The sequence below is a fragment of the Prionailurus bengalensis genome, chromosome X (assembly GCF_016509475.1).
Source record: "Prionailurus bengalensis isolate Pbe53 chromosome X, Fcat_Pben_1.1_paternal_pri, whole genome shotgun sequence".
Taxonomy (NCBI): domain Eukaryota; kingdom Metazoa; phylum Chordata; class Mammalia; order Carnivora; family Felidae; genus Prionailurus; species Prionailurus bengalensis.
Window position 1 is genome coordinate 48,358,471 of NC_057361.1, and position 14,850 is coordinate 48,373,320.

At 44.6% G+C, this 14,850-nt stretch overlaps 2 protein-coding genes across 3 annotated transcripts in view; one reads left to right on the forward strand and one right to left on the reverse strand.

Moving 5' to 3' along the window:
- APEX2 (apurinic/apyrimidinic endodeoxyribonuclease 2) lies at positions 1-10,137 on the forward strand. Its single transcript, XM_043571064.1, is given in 7 exon segments — positions 1-589; positions 1,600-1,683; positions 3,688-3,868; positions 4,316-4,347; positions 4,350-4,548; positions 5,298-5,367; positions 8,080-10,137. Coding segments are annotated over 7 exon segments (1,629 nt in total). The 5' UTR covers positions 1-432; the 3' UTR covers positions 8,986-10,137.
- The window catches only part of ALAS2 (5'-aminolevulinate synthase 2), a 27,975-nt gene continuing 23,261 nt past the window's right edge, over positions 10,137-14,850 (reverse strand). For both annotated transcript variants that reach the window (XM_043571063.1, XM_043571062.1), the window contains one exon: positions 10,137-10,426. In XM_043571063.1, the coding sequence (XP_043426998.1) occupies positions 10,263-10,426 (164 nt within the window). In that variant the 3' untranslated portion in view covers positions 10,137-10,262. The remainder of the gene's footprint in view (positions 10,427-14,850) is intronic.

Sequence of the window (14,850 nt, forward strand, 5' to 3'; positions counted from 1 at the left end):
GGAGCGCACTTAGGGGGCAGTCGCACTAGGGACGGGGCTTCAGTCGCAGCGCGGTTCCGTTCAAGTTTCCGCTGCTTAAAAAGTGGTGAAATCTCGTTTGTAAGTAATTGGCGGCACCCAGGGGGCTTTTGAGCAGCAAGGAAAGGAAGTCTGACGCCGGTGAACGACGGGAGGAGCATGAGCCTAACTGCTGAGCTTTCTCCTGCCATTCATTCCACCCACGGATTTGCACCACACCCTTCAGCTTCCGCTCCTCCCGCCAATAAGAAGTGAAGAACTCGAAGCCTTCCCCCATCTTCAACGACGCTGTTGTGGCGCGCAGGAGAACGCAGGCGCCATTACGCGCGGAAGGCAGAACTTGGCCAAGTTGAGGGTGTCCCGCCAACCTGTGGCCCCTAGGTTGGGCGCAGACTGTGAGGCGTTGCAGTCAAGATGTTGCGCGTGGTGAGCTGGAACGTCAATGGGATCCGGAGCCCCCTGCAAGGGATGATATACGAGGAGCCCAGCAACTATGCCGCCATGGTCGTGGGGCGCATTTTGGACAAGCTGGACGCCGACATCGTGTGTTTTCAGGAGACGAAAGTGACCAGTGAGCGCTCAGAAGTCCAGGACCCATACCATACTTTACCTTTTCTACTAACTTTTGCCCCCTACTTATTATCATTTTACTTTCCTATTTCTCTATCCGTAGAGTCCTCTTAGACACGGTTCAGAATCCTGATCCCCTCCCCCTTAAACTCCTATCTCTCACGCCAGCTTTATGTCTTAATTCCCACTTCATCTCCTGTCCTCCGCAGAACCTTAATTCCCTCACCCTTGTAACCTTCATCCTCGCTCAGATCCCCTAATTTCCACTCATTATCCTGTCCCAGATCAGTACTCCAAATTTCCAATTTCCACACCCTGTCCAGCTCCAACTCTCAAATTAGATCCCCCAACTCCCCTTCCTTGCTCCCAGCTCAGATCCTTTAATTTCCACCCCACCTTTGCCCTCAGTTCAGATTATCTAATTCCTTCCTTTTTACCTCTCCATCTCAGATCCTCAGTTCTCCCCTCACGTCCCCTATTTCTCTACCCCCATCTCTCCTTCCCAGACTCAGAACCTTATATCATTTCTATCACATGTCCCACCCCAAGATTAGATCCCCTAAGTTACCTCTCTCACACACCCTAGCTCAACACCCCCATTCCTTCCCTCTCCCATGAGCCCCCTCTAAGACCCTCTAACTACATTTCCCTCCATCCCCAATTCAGATCCTCTAATTGCCTCCCTCTCATACCTCCTATTCCTAGCTCAGATTCCCAGTTCCGTCTCCCATATTCCCATTCCCCACCTCCAGCTCCCTCCATTAACCTAATCATTAGCTTCCTCTCACCTAATTCCGTTCCTCACATTCCATAGCCTCCCCCTCCTTATATCAATTTCTTCTCTAGTCCCTACCTTTCTAGCTTCTCCTCTAATCATAGATATTTCCTCCCAACTCTGGCTCTGATATGTGCAAGGAATTAGCCTACAACTGTTAATTACAGACCTTTGTGTATCTGGGGCTTTACTTTAGGGGTTTTTTCTTTTGTTTGTTTATTTGTTTGTTTTTGCAGGGGATGTGCTGACAGAGCCTCTGGCTATCACTGAGGGCTATAACTCCTATTTCAGCTTCAGCCGCAGCCGCAGTGGCTATTCTGGTAAATGGGGCTTTCTGGGGACTTAAAATGAGTGATGGAGGCAGTTCCGGGGGAGTTTTCCAATATTTGATGAGAAGGTCATAAGAAACTCGGGTTTTTCTTAAGTTTTTTTTTTTTTGAAATTACAAAGCTACTTTTAATACTTTGGGGTAAGCCCCACAGGAATAAAAATACTGGGAAGGTGTAACCCCCTCACCCCCAGGGTGATCCAGGGGAAAAAGAGGCTACCTGAGGAGAAGGAAGTACAAAAGGGACATGCTGCAAACTCAGGGCAAAGGGAATGCCATCTGTGCTGGAACCTGTGAGAAAAGGCAAACTTTGGTGGGGCTGGCTCCAGGCACACAGGGAAGGGCAAGAGGATTGGACACAAAGATACATGGATTCCTCCTTCTCCTTAGCCTTTTTCTGCTTCTGCTGAATGATCTCGGAGTCCCTCTGCATGCGGGTAGCAGCAGAAGCCTGTCATTCTCATTCTTTAGACTTTCCCTTAACCTATTCACTCTGCTTTTTCATATTCTGGCTGGTGAGCTAGCTGGTTACCATGGGTCATGGTGAGGGCAGTGGCTCTGGCCTGCGTCTTTTGCATCCCCTAATTCTGTTCAATGTTGAAGGTCCCCAGGCTTTTAATCCGCAGAGCTAAAGTCACATAAGATTATGTGAAGGATAGTTTTTATGTATAAAATTATTCTATTGGACTTTGGAAGCAATCATGTGGTAGTAAATTGTATGAGCTCTAGAGCCAGACTGCCTGGGTTTGAATCCTGTTTCACTTCCTAGCTGTGTACCCTCTGGCAAGTTACTCAACCTCTACATGCTTCATGTTTCCAGCTGAAAAATGGGAGATAATGCCTACCTCCTAGGGCTAGTATAGGCATACTTTGTTTTGTATGTATATATAGTATGCATGTATATTATATGTATATATGTATGTATATATTATATGTATATATAATACTAATATATAAACTTCTATGTAAATAAATATATAACATGAATTTACATATCTATATATAAATATACATATATATATATAAAACACTTTGTGTTTTGCATGTATTGTGTTATTTATTTTAATGTTTATGTATTTTGAGAGAGAGTGTATGCAATCAGGGGAGAGGCAGAGAGAGAGTGAGAGAGAGAATCACAGTAGGCTCCATGCTGACAGCACAGAGCCCAACATGGGAGGGCCTCGATCTCAGAAACTGTGAGGTCATGACCAGAGCCAAAATCAAGAGTCAGACACTTAACCAGCTGAGCCACCCAGGTGCCCCAGATACTGCATTTTTTGTAAGTTGAAGGTTTTATGGCAATCCTGTGTTACAAGTCCCTTGGCACCATTTTTCCAGCAACACTTGCTCACCTCATGTCTCTTTGTCAGTTTTTGGTAATTCTTACAATATTTCAAACATTTTCATTACATTTGTTATGGTAATCTGTGATCACTGCTTGCAGGTTGGTAAAAGCTCAGGTTAACAGGTTAGCACTTTTTAGCAATAAAGTATTTTTTACTTAAGGCATATACATTGATTTTTTTAGACAAAATGTTATACATTTAATAGACTACAGCATAGTAACAATGTAACTTTTATCTGCACTGGGAAACCATAAATTTCATTTGACTCGCTTTATTACAATATTTGCTTTATTGTGGTCTGGAACTAAACTCACAATCTATTGGGGTATGCCTATACAAGGATTAAACAAATTAGGCCATGTGATAATAATAATAGCTAACACTTTTTGGGTATTTACCATGTGTCCATGTAAAACACTTAGAATATTAACTTATTAATTCTGTGGCTTTTTTAGATGAAGGAACTCAGACTCCATGGTTTGAGTAGAGTTGCCTTGGGCTCTTGGAGCCATCCATGGCCCTTGAGTTGGGAGGGTTGTCATTACAGCAACACTTGATGAAGATGTCTAAGGTGACCTATGTGGGGACAACAAGCTGTGCAATAGGCTGTTGGCTTCTAGGTCTGCTCAGAGTACCCTGTCTGTCTCCAGGTGTAGCCACCTTCTGTAAGGACAGCGCTACCCCTGTGGCTGCTGAAGAAGGCCTCAGTGGCCTACTTGCCACCCAGAAGGGGGACGTGGGTTGCTATGGAAACATGGACGAATTCACCCAGGAGGAGCTTCGGGCTCTGGATAGTGAGGGCCGGGCCCTTCTCACACAGCACAAAATCCGGTAATAGTTCACATCCCCCTGTCACTGAGCATTGCTGCTTCTACTCTGAGTATGGTGATTCTGAGGCTTGCCTTAAAAAACATGTACTCATGGAAAACTTCGCAAATTTACCTTTCTTGGACTCTAGTTCTATCTGGGCTATTCACTGTGTGACGTTGGGCCAATCATGTTCCCTTCTGAGCTTTGAGTTCCCCATCTCTACAGTGGGGAACTGCAGGAGGTCCAGCTCTCTTATTACCCAGGCACCTCAAAAGCAACTTGGCAACTCATCACTCCCAGGTTGCTCTTTCTGGGTGTCTTGTTGTGAATGGCAGCACCATCATGTGGTTTACCTGGGGGTCATTCTAGATGCCCCTCTCTTTTGCCTTATCTGTAGTCAGTCCCCATGTCCTGTGCATGCCAGCTCATTCATGTCTTTCTGTTGCCTTCTTCACATCCATCCCACAGACAGCCATTAAGTGGAATCCACATGGTATGGGGAGGGAAAGCTTGGAAATGACCTTTTTGGCTGGGGGGCGGTCTCTTCTCCCCAGCACATGGGAAGGGAAAGAGAAGATCTTGACCCTAATCAACGTGTACTGCCCCCACGCGGACCCTGGGAAACCTGAGCGGCTGGCATTTAAGATGCGCTTCTATAGCTTGCTGAAGATCCGAGCAGAAGCCCTCCTGGCAGCTGGCAGGTATTGTAAACCTGGGAAGTACTTGAGCTTGTTCTAGGTACACAGCCTATTTAGGTGTCAAGCTTTTTTGGAAGGAATATGGGGTCTTTGTCTTTTGAGGTCCTTTAAAGCCTAGATGGAGACACCAGCATGCCTACCTGAATGGGCCCTGCTCTGTATGAGCTGTAAGGACCAGAAAAAGTGATACAAATATGGGTTTTATTCTCAGATACCTCTGAGCACCTATTCTGGTTCCTTTTACTCACTATGAGCCCCAAGTCTAGTTCTGGTTTTATTTTCTCTTTTGTTAAGTGAATGTATGAATTCCTACCTCACAGAATAATTTTAAGGATGGAATGAGACAAAGAAAAAGTGCCTGGAAGCAAATGAAAAGTCTTGTCCCAGGGAAGGACAGGAAAGTGAGGGTGGCTTAGAGTAATCAAGGGTTGCTTCCTAAAAGAAGTAGTACCTGAGCTCAACTTTGAAGGACCAGAAAGATGCCTTAGGTAGAGATTAGTAAGACAATCGTGTCAAATAGGGAATGATGTCATCTTTGGAGATCAGAATTGGGTTGGTCAGACATAAAACGTGGTAATCTTGTGGTAAGATTGGAGAGGTAGGCTGCTATGCATTGCTTTGGGTTCCCACCTTGGCCTCAAGGTGGGAAGTGGCCAATCTGAGCTCTTGGGCCCAGGGGAAAGTACATGGGCCAGAACTATTGCTTCCCTTTCTTGAATGTCTAGTTGATAATCCCATATCATGTTTTTCAGCCATGTGATCATTCTTGGTGACCTGAATACAGCCCACCGCCCCATTGACCACTGGGATGCAGTCAACCTGGTAAGGCTCTTCTAGGCCCCTGCCTCATTTCTTTTTTCTTTTTTTTTTTTTTCTGATTGGGTTTCTGTTTAGCCAACCAACCAATGCTGGATTTTGGGGCCAAGGATAGCTTCCTTTATGGAAAAGCAGAGCTTAGTTTGAAATACTATTCTCAAAGCACTGAGGATTATTCATTCAGACGACATTACTGATCTTGCCCTTGGCTTGGTCCTGAGCCATGTGCAGGGGACTCAGTTACCAGTCAGTACTGGCTCTTGGACCCTCAGAGGGCTCAGCATGGTGATGGGCTATGGACATATGAACAGCCAATTACAGAAAGGTGTCTTCAGGCTGAAGCAGAGATGGCAGGCCAGGAGTCTAGGCGTGCCTGGAGAAATGGGATTCCTGAGCCAACGTAGACATTAGGAAGGCACCTGGAAATGGTTGGATTTTAAAAGATAAGTAGAACAGAGCTTTGGGGTGGAGAAAGCAAAGCATTCTAGCATGAGCAAAGGCTGCAAGGTGAGAATTTGCCTGGTGTGCATGGTGAACTGCAAGTCCCATTCTTGTTAGGCAGTGACATGGAAAGGGAGGTGAGTGGCCAGAGATGGGGCTGGAGAGTCCTTTGGGGGCCAGATTTCAAGGTCCTTGAACTCTACATTGCCTTGATCATTTCCCTAATATTCCCTGGTTTCTTGCTCATGAGCCTTCAATACCTCCCTGTTACTTGTGCGATGCAGAGAAAACATCTAGGCCTGGCATTGAAGACTTTTTCTGGTCTGTGCCCAGTCTCCACTTCCATCCTCAGTACTCCTACACACTCCATCCACTGCAGACAGATCGTCTCCTCTCAGTCCATTGCAAAAGTTATTCTCATTTTGGCCTTTCTCACTGTACCATTCTGTCTTTTTTTCTTATAGGAATGTCTCATCTCTGAGTGCCTCTAGGCCGATGGTTCTCACCCCGATAGCACATTAGAATGAGGAATTTTTACAAGAGTATCAATATCTTGGTGCCACCCAGACCAATTAAATCAGAATCTTTTGGGCGTGGGGCCAGAGCAGCAGTATGTTTTAAAAGTTCCTAGGCTGATTTTATTGTACAGTCAAGCTTGACTAGAATCTATAAGCCAGTTCCCAATTTGCCTTATAAAGGGGAGTGATCAGTAATTTATGCTGGCATAGTTTAACTCAGTATTGGCCATGGCTCAAAGAAGGGGCTGTAGGAAGATTCCTTGATTAGTTTGCAGAAGAGCCACATAAACATAGATGTGGCTTCTAGTTGGGAAAATGAACAGAAATGAGATAATGAAAGAATGGTGGTGGTTGTGTGTGGTGGGGAAGACAGTATACATTACAAAGCCTTCGGTCCCTCCCTACCTTATTCCTCATCAGGCATTTACTCAGTCTGTTCTTTCTGCTTCCTGAGATAGTTTATATAACTTTATACCTTTTCTTCTTAGTTCAGAACTATTGTAGATCTCAAAAGTGCACCTCTTCTTCCTTCTGGGTAAAGAGAATTAATAGTACCAGGTCACATGACAAGCACAAACTTTCCAAAATAGCAGAATATGTCCACTTCCTAAAAGACTGGCTCTTTTAGTCTTTTTTTAAATAAGCTCCATGCCCAACATGGGGCTTGAACTCAAGACCCTGAGATCAAGAGTCGTACGTTCTACTAAATGAGCCAGCCAGGTGCCCCAGCTCTTCATCTCCCTAAATGGCACCATTATCCCCTTGGCTACTCCAACCAGAAGTCTGGGAGTTGTGTTAGTATTATTCTTTTCTATCCCCCCATCCCACATTCAATTGATCAGTGAGTACTATTGACTTTAGTTTCAAACCATCTCTTAATTTCATTTCTCTTTGTCTCCTCAGGCCCTACCCTAGTCTGAGTGATTATCCTCTCTTGCTTGCATGGACTATGATAGTTATCCTACTGGTCTGCTGGTCCCCAGTCTGGTCTCCCCTCAAGTCTTTTGGGTACACTGCTCCCTCTCTCCACAGGCCCATTACAGAGGCTGCCCTCTCAATTTATAACACCCTCTGCCTGGCTTGCTCTTGCTCAGCCTTCACTTCCCAGCTCTAGATCACTTTTCAGGATGAGTTCAGGTTTCTACTTTGTCCCTAGCATCATGCCTGGCAAATAATCTGTGTTCTTTGAACGTTTTTCATTTAATGAGTGGGTGGTCAGGGGGATTGAATGGATGGATGAGTTGGGGATCAGAGCCAAAGGAAATACTTAGGCATAGATTTGTGGAGCTCCTCAGCTGAAGAGTTGGTGGGGTAGTGGGAAGATGGTCTGTGAGGCCTCTGACACACACAAGATAAGACAAATTGTTCCAGAGGGTTTAAATGAAAAGGGTAACAGTCTTAACTCCTAATCCCAGTCCTACTTCCTAGAGGTAACCATTTTTAGCTTTCTGCTTTCCATCCTTTTGGGAGCAGTTTGAGAATTGCTTTGATTAAGCAAACAAGCTTTCAGATTTGGCATTTATGGATCAATGCAAGGCAAATGTAACCTGATACAGAAGGAAAAACAAACATGGGCTTTTAAATAAGTAAGGATGGAAATTGAATCCCAGCTCTGCCAGTTCTGGACTGTGTGACCCTGAGTATTAGTCTTCTTTGGAACAATCAAGTTTTCTCATCTGAAAAATGAAGCAGTTGGTTTTAAGTCTCTTCCAGGTCTAGGCATCTAGTTTTGCCTCTTTTCCTCTTTCCCCTTTGCCAGGAATGCTTTGAAGAGGACCCAGGGCGCAAGTGGATGGACGGCTTGCTCAGTAGCCTGGGATGCCAGACTGGGTCTCATGTGGGGCCATTCATTGATAGCTACCGCTGCTTCCAGCCAAAGCAGGAGGGGGCATTCACCTGCTGGTCAGCAGTCAGTGGTGCCCGGCATTTGAATTATGGCTCCCGGCTTGACTATGTGCTGGGGGACCGGACCCTGGTAATAGACACTTTCCAGGACTCCTTCCTACTGCCTGAGGTGATGGGTTCTGACCATTGCCCTGTGGGTGCAGTCTTGAGTGTGTCCTCTGTGCCAGCAAAAGAGTGCCCACCTCTGTGTACCCGCTTCCTCCCTGAGTTTGCAGGCACCCAGCTCAAGATCCGTCGCTTCCTAGTTCGTCTCAAAGATCCTGTGTTCAGGCATTCAGCACTGAAACTCAACAATAAAACCCAGGTACAAATGCACCAAAACAAAGCCCGTGTGCGCTCAACCAGGCCTCGGCCAAGTCAAGCTGGCTCCAGCAGAGGCCAAAAAAACCTGACAAGCTACTTCCAGCCATCTTCCAGCCATCCCCAAGCTTCTCCTAACTTGGAACTTCCTAGTGTGGGTGCCCTCGTGACCCCAAAGACATCAGAAAAGGAGGTGATGGCCAAAGTGGTAGAGGGGCAGGCCAGTGCTTCAGAGGCCAAGGATGAGAAGGAGATATGGACCTCTTTTTGGAAGTCTGTGCTAGGGGGGCCCTTGTCCATGCCCCTCTGTAGGGGCCACAGGGAGCCATGTGTGAGGCGAACTGTGAAGAAGCCAGGACCCAACCTGGGCCGCCACTTCTATATCTGTGCCAGGCCCCAGGGTCCTCCCACTGACCCTTCCTCCCGCTGCAACTTCTTTCTCTGGAGCAGGCCCAGCTGAATGAACCCAGGCCTAGGGATATCTATCATGGTTAACCTTGTACATACTCAGGCAAGCCCCCTCCTAGGCTACCTCTTCCTCCCCCAAGTCCTCCTCCTCTTCTTCCACTTTCCTCAAGGACCCTTCCCTTTCCTCTTTCTCTTCCTCTTCCTTCTTTAAGGCCTCTCTTACTCTTTCTTCTTCCTGCCTAGCTCCTCCTCATTGGTGAGCTACTTGTTTGTGCCCTATTGCTGTGACCCAATTCCCCAATGTGCTTCCCACCTTCCTGTCAGAAGTACACAGGAACCAATTGCCATAGAAAGTTGGTTTTAAACCCCTTTATTCCTTGCTGACAAATATATCTGTGCCTAAATAAAGTCTGTTTTTATTTTAGCATACCATGTCATGTACACAATTTGGATATGCTCCATGAAGTTGAGTTAGAGACATTATCTCAACACTGGATTTCCCAGCGTCCTGTAGCCTGATGATACAACTCCTAGAGAGAGGGGAGGAAGGAAGAGTGGTATTCACTATAAAGGTGCTCTGTTGAGTTGTAGGGGTTCCTTGCACTGCTGATGTTGGATCAGCAAGGGAGGCGGGTGTGGTGTGTTAGAAAGCTCAGGTGGATTGTGTAGCCTTAAACTGGCACTTCCCAACTGGTGTGTTCCACAGCTGCCACAAATGTATTATAGGGTGGAAAGAAATGGCCTTAGAGTTTCCAAGCAGGGCACAAATGTCAGGAGAGATTGCCTCCTAAGCAAGTGGTGTCATTAGTTCACCCAGGAGTGCCATGCAAATGTTTTCTGTGTGCTATGGCCTGGAAAGATTGGAAGCATTGCCTTGAAAAAGTTGTTTGCTATAGCCAAGTCTCTTTCCCACCTTGGAAAATAGAGCTGGTAAGTCCTGTTCTACAAGGTACTATGGAAAAGAAAGAGGACATCCATTCTATCTGCTGGATAATACCTCCAAAGTTTTGGGGAACTATTCCTCTCTTCCAGATAGTTCAGTTAGGGATGATTCTATCTCCTGACTTCAGGGGCTACATGGGCCTATTGTGTCCAGGTCTACCATTAATGAGTCAGTCAGTCCCTGGATTTTCCTCATGGCGCTGCCACTCATCTGAAGGAGTCAGATATGCAGTTTTCTGTCTAATAAAGGGCTACAAATGCTGCAGTTTGTTATTTGTTTATTTTTAGACTGAAGTCAGCTAGAGGCACACAATAAAGCAGAGGATAGGAGGAGGCTCAGTCCGAAGTGAAGTGCAGATGGGGTGGAGCTTTCAGGCAGCTGGCTTCTCAGGCATAGGTGGTGACATACTGGGGCCCCATGTTTCCAAAGTAGGAGCGTTCCCACTCACTCATAAGCTCAAAGTGCACAGGCCGGTGACAGAAATTGCAGGCAGCCATAGACACATCCTGGAGAGGCAGCCCCACCTCAGTCCAGGCTACCAGCAGCTTCTCTAAAGGTGGTAGGAGGTGGGGAAGGAAAGAATTGGTTAGACTAGGTCTTAATCCCTGTGTCACAATACAGATGTGCCAAGATAATGATCCCCTCAAACCTCTCAGATATCTTGGAGCCAGAAGTAACCTCTTCTGTTTGCTCCATTGTGTGCTATGAATGTTACCATTTGTGTGTGGGTGCTGTTATATACAAAAGATTGGGAAGCATTTGACACAATTTAAAGTTGTACTGGCCTGGTCTGGACCACACTGTAAGTACAGGACATGCTGTGGCCTAAGAAGTGAATCCATCTGCTTGGAAACTCAGCCTGATAAGTTAACACTGACAGTAATGATGCAGTGTCATCATTGTGACCTGGGAGCCTGGGGCAGAGGGAGTTCCTGGAGTGGGTGGGAACCCAGAGGAGAGAACCTGACCCTGTTGTTGGAAGTGCCTCAAGTGTGTGCCAGGGCTCTATCCTTGACTTTGTTTTTATGCTTACTCCCTGGGAGATCTTGTCTAGTCTCATGGCTTTTAAATACCATTTATATGCTAATTATGAACATTTCAACTCAGCCCAGACCCTTTTGAATTCTAGATTTGTATATCCAATTTTCTTTCTGTATTTCCACCTGGGTGTCTGATAAGCATTTTTCACTTCACATGAACACAACTGAGCTAATTATCTCCCTACCTTCCATCAAGTCTAATTTCAACCTTACCCATCTCAGTTGATGGCAATTCCAGTTGCTCATTTGAAAAATTTTAGAGCCATCCTTTATTTTTCTCTTTTTCTCCTACCACACATCCAATTTATTAGCAAGTAACCACTGGCCAGCTAGTAACCACTGGCTTCACCTTCAATAATTAAAACACTTCTCATCACCTTTAATGCCATCATCAGGTCCTAGTCACTATCCTCTCTTACCTGGATTATTACAGTAGCCCCCAAATGGATCTCTGCTTCCACTCAGTCTCCCTTTCAGTCTATTCTCAACATAGAAGTTGGACCAGTTCTATTAAAATGTGAGTCAACTATGTCACTCTGCTCAAATCCTTCAAAGGACTGTCTATTTCAGAGTTAAAGCCAAAATCCTTCCACTGAACTACAATACCCTACACAGTCTGGCCTCACATTTCCCCTCACCCACTTTTCTGTCTGCCTCTTGCTTATACCACTTCATCTACACTCATCTCTTTATTGTTCCTCAAGTACAGAGGAAATACTCCTGTGATTGGGTCTTCCCTGCCTTATGTTGTTCCATCTGCCTGGATGACCTTTCTTTTGATATCTACCCAGCTAATTCCTTCACTTCCTTCATAGCTTTGTTCAAGTGTCACCTCAATGATCTCTACCCTTAACACTTTAATGCTACAACCCTCCAAACTAACTCCTCCCCAAAAGCACTTCTTATCCCCTTATCCTGCTTTTTTTCCCCATAACACTTAAAAGTACCATGCTATAATGCATTACTTATTTTTTAAAGTTTTTTGACTATCTCCTTCCACTAGAATATAGTCTCCAGAAGGATAGTTATTGTACACCTTTTGTTTACTGCTATATCCCCAGCACCTATAACAGTGTCTAACAACAGTACATACTCCCATACTCAATAAATATTTGTTGAAAGAATGAATGAAAGGATGGCTGATTTAAGTAGAAGGTAAAAGGATGTAAGCTGGAGGGAAGAGTGAAGGAGAGCGTTCCTATTAAAAGGGAGCATAATTGGCAAAGCACCAGAGGTAAGAAAGTAGAGCAAACTGAGGGAACTATAAGTCACTCAGTGTAACTAGAGAAATAAAAGACATGTGGAAAAAAAGTGAGGACATAGAGATCACCAGGTTGAAGGCATTGAAGGTCATGCCAAGGAGCTTCAACTGTTCTATATGCCAGTGGTCTCCAAATTTTGGAGTGTACATTCTATCAATACAAACATTTTATTTTATTTTTATATATATATATATATGAAATTTATTGACAAATTGGTTTCCATGCAACACCCAGTGCTCATCCCAAAAGGTGCCCTCCTCAATACCCATCACCCACCCTCCCCTCCCTCCCACCCCCCGTCAACCCTCAGTTTGTTCTCAGTTTTTAAGAGTCTCTTATGCTTTGGCTCTCTCCCACTCTAACCTCTTTTTTTTTTTTCCTTCCCCTCCCCCATGGGTTCCTGTTAAGTTTCTCAGGATCCATATAAGAGTGAAAACATATGGTATCTGTCTTTCTCTGTATGGCTTATTTCACTTAGCATCACACTCTCCAGTTCCATCCACGTTGCTACAAAAGGCCATATTTCATTTTTTCTCATTGCCACGTGGTATTCCATTGTGTATATAAACCACAATTTCTTTATCCATTCATCAGTTGATGGGCATTTAGGCTCTTTCCATAATTTGGCTATTGTTGAGAGTGCTGCTATGAACATTGGGGTACAAGTGCCCCTATGCATCAGTACTCCTGTATCCCTTGGATAAATTCCTAGCAGTGCTATTGCTGGGTCATAGGGTAGGTCTATTTTTAATTTTCTGAGGAACCTCCACACTGCTTTCCAGAGCGGCTGCACCAATTTGCATTCCCACCAACAGTGCAAGAGGGTTCCCGTTTCTCCACATCCTCTCCAGCATCTATAGTCTCCTGATTTGTTCATTTTGGCCACTCTGACTGGTGTGAGGTGATACCTGAGTGTGGTTTTGATTTGTATTTCCCTGATAAGGAGCGACGCTGAACATCTTTTCATGTGCCTGTTGGCCATCTGGATGTCTTCTTTTTTTTTTTTTTTAATTTTTTTTCCAACATTTATTTATTTTTGGGACAGAGAGAGACAGAGCATGAACGGGGGAGGGGCAGAGAGAGAGGGAGACAGAGAATCGGAAACAGGCTCCAGGCTCTGAGCCATCAGCCCAGAGCCTGACGCGGGGCTCGAACTCACGGACCGCGAGATCGTGACCTGGCTGAAGTCGGACACTTAACCGACTGCGCCACCCAGGCGCCCCTGGATGTCTTCTTTAGAGAAGTGTCTATTCATGTTTTCTGCCCATTTCTTCACTGGGTTATTTGTTTTTCGGGTGTGGAGTTTGGTGAGCTCTTTATAGATTTTGGATACTAGCCCTTTGTCTGATATGTCATTTGCAAATATCTTTTCCCATTCCGTTGGTTGCCTTTTAGTTTTGTTGGTTGTTTCCTTTGCTGTGCAGAAGCTTTTTATCTTCATAAGGTCCCAGTAATTCACTTTTGCTTTTAATTCCCTTGCCTTTGAGGATGTGTCGAGTAAGAGATTGCTACGGCTGAGGTCAGAGAGGTCTTTTCCTGCTTTCTCCTCTAAGGTTTTGATGGTTTCCTGTCTCACATTTAGGTCCTTTATCCATTTTGAGTTTATTTTTGTGAATGGTGTGAGAAAGTGGTCTAGTTTCAACCTTCTGCATGTTGCTGTCCAGTTCTCCCAGCACCATTTGTGAAAGAGGCTGTCTTTTTTCCATTGGATGTTCTTTCCTGCTTTGTCAAAGATGAGTTGGCCATACGTTTGTGGGTCTAGTTCTGGGGTTTCTATTCTATTCCATTGGTCTGTGTGTCTGTTTTTGTGCCAATACCATGCTGTCTTGATGATGACAGCTTTGTAGTAATACAAACATTTTAGCACATACCTTCAATCTATGTATATTTTTTATATACTGAAACTTGTATCGTCAGTCTATATGTTAAAGATCCATATCAGTAATGCCTAATTTCCTATTTTTAAGATATAAAAGGTAAACACAAGATTCTAATAGCCCTGCTCATCCTATGGATCATCTTGTATACCTCACATTGGAGACCACTGCTCTAGTCTAGGCAAATAGGAAACATGAAGAGGTTTAAGCAAGAGAGGTAGTCAAATGTTTACAAAAACCCCTCTGATGGTCATTATAGGGAAGAAATTAGGGATCAAGAGAGAAGCAGAATAAATAGGAAGAAATCACATTGACATACTCAAAAACTGGCAATAGAAAAAACAGATTAGGCTATAGAGACCAGTTGCAGGATTTCAGGAAAGGTCGGCTGTGGGATTGAAAGATTGGTGGAGTCATCGTAGATGCTTCTCATATATCTTTCCTGCAAAAGCTCAGCGTAAATGGACACTCAGAGAACCGAGAGTACTGAGGACTCTATAATTGAAGCCCAGAACAATTTAGAGGACTGAGCAAAAGATCCAGGAGTCTGGATCATCAGCTGAGGTAGTAGACTTAGTGGTTATGGCAATGGAAGTAGAGACAGACTCCCCGGTTCAAATCTAGTAGCTGTGTGATCTTAGACCCATTACTATATATTTTTATGCTTTGATTTCCATATATATATATATGTATTATACATATATATATATATACATATATATATATATATATATATATATATAGGAAATGGAATGGAAATATAATGGAAATGGAAACATATATATATGCTTTGGT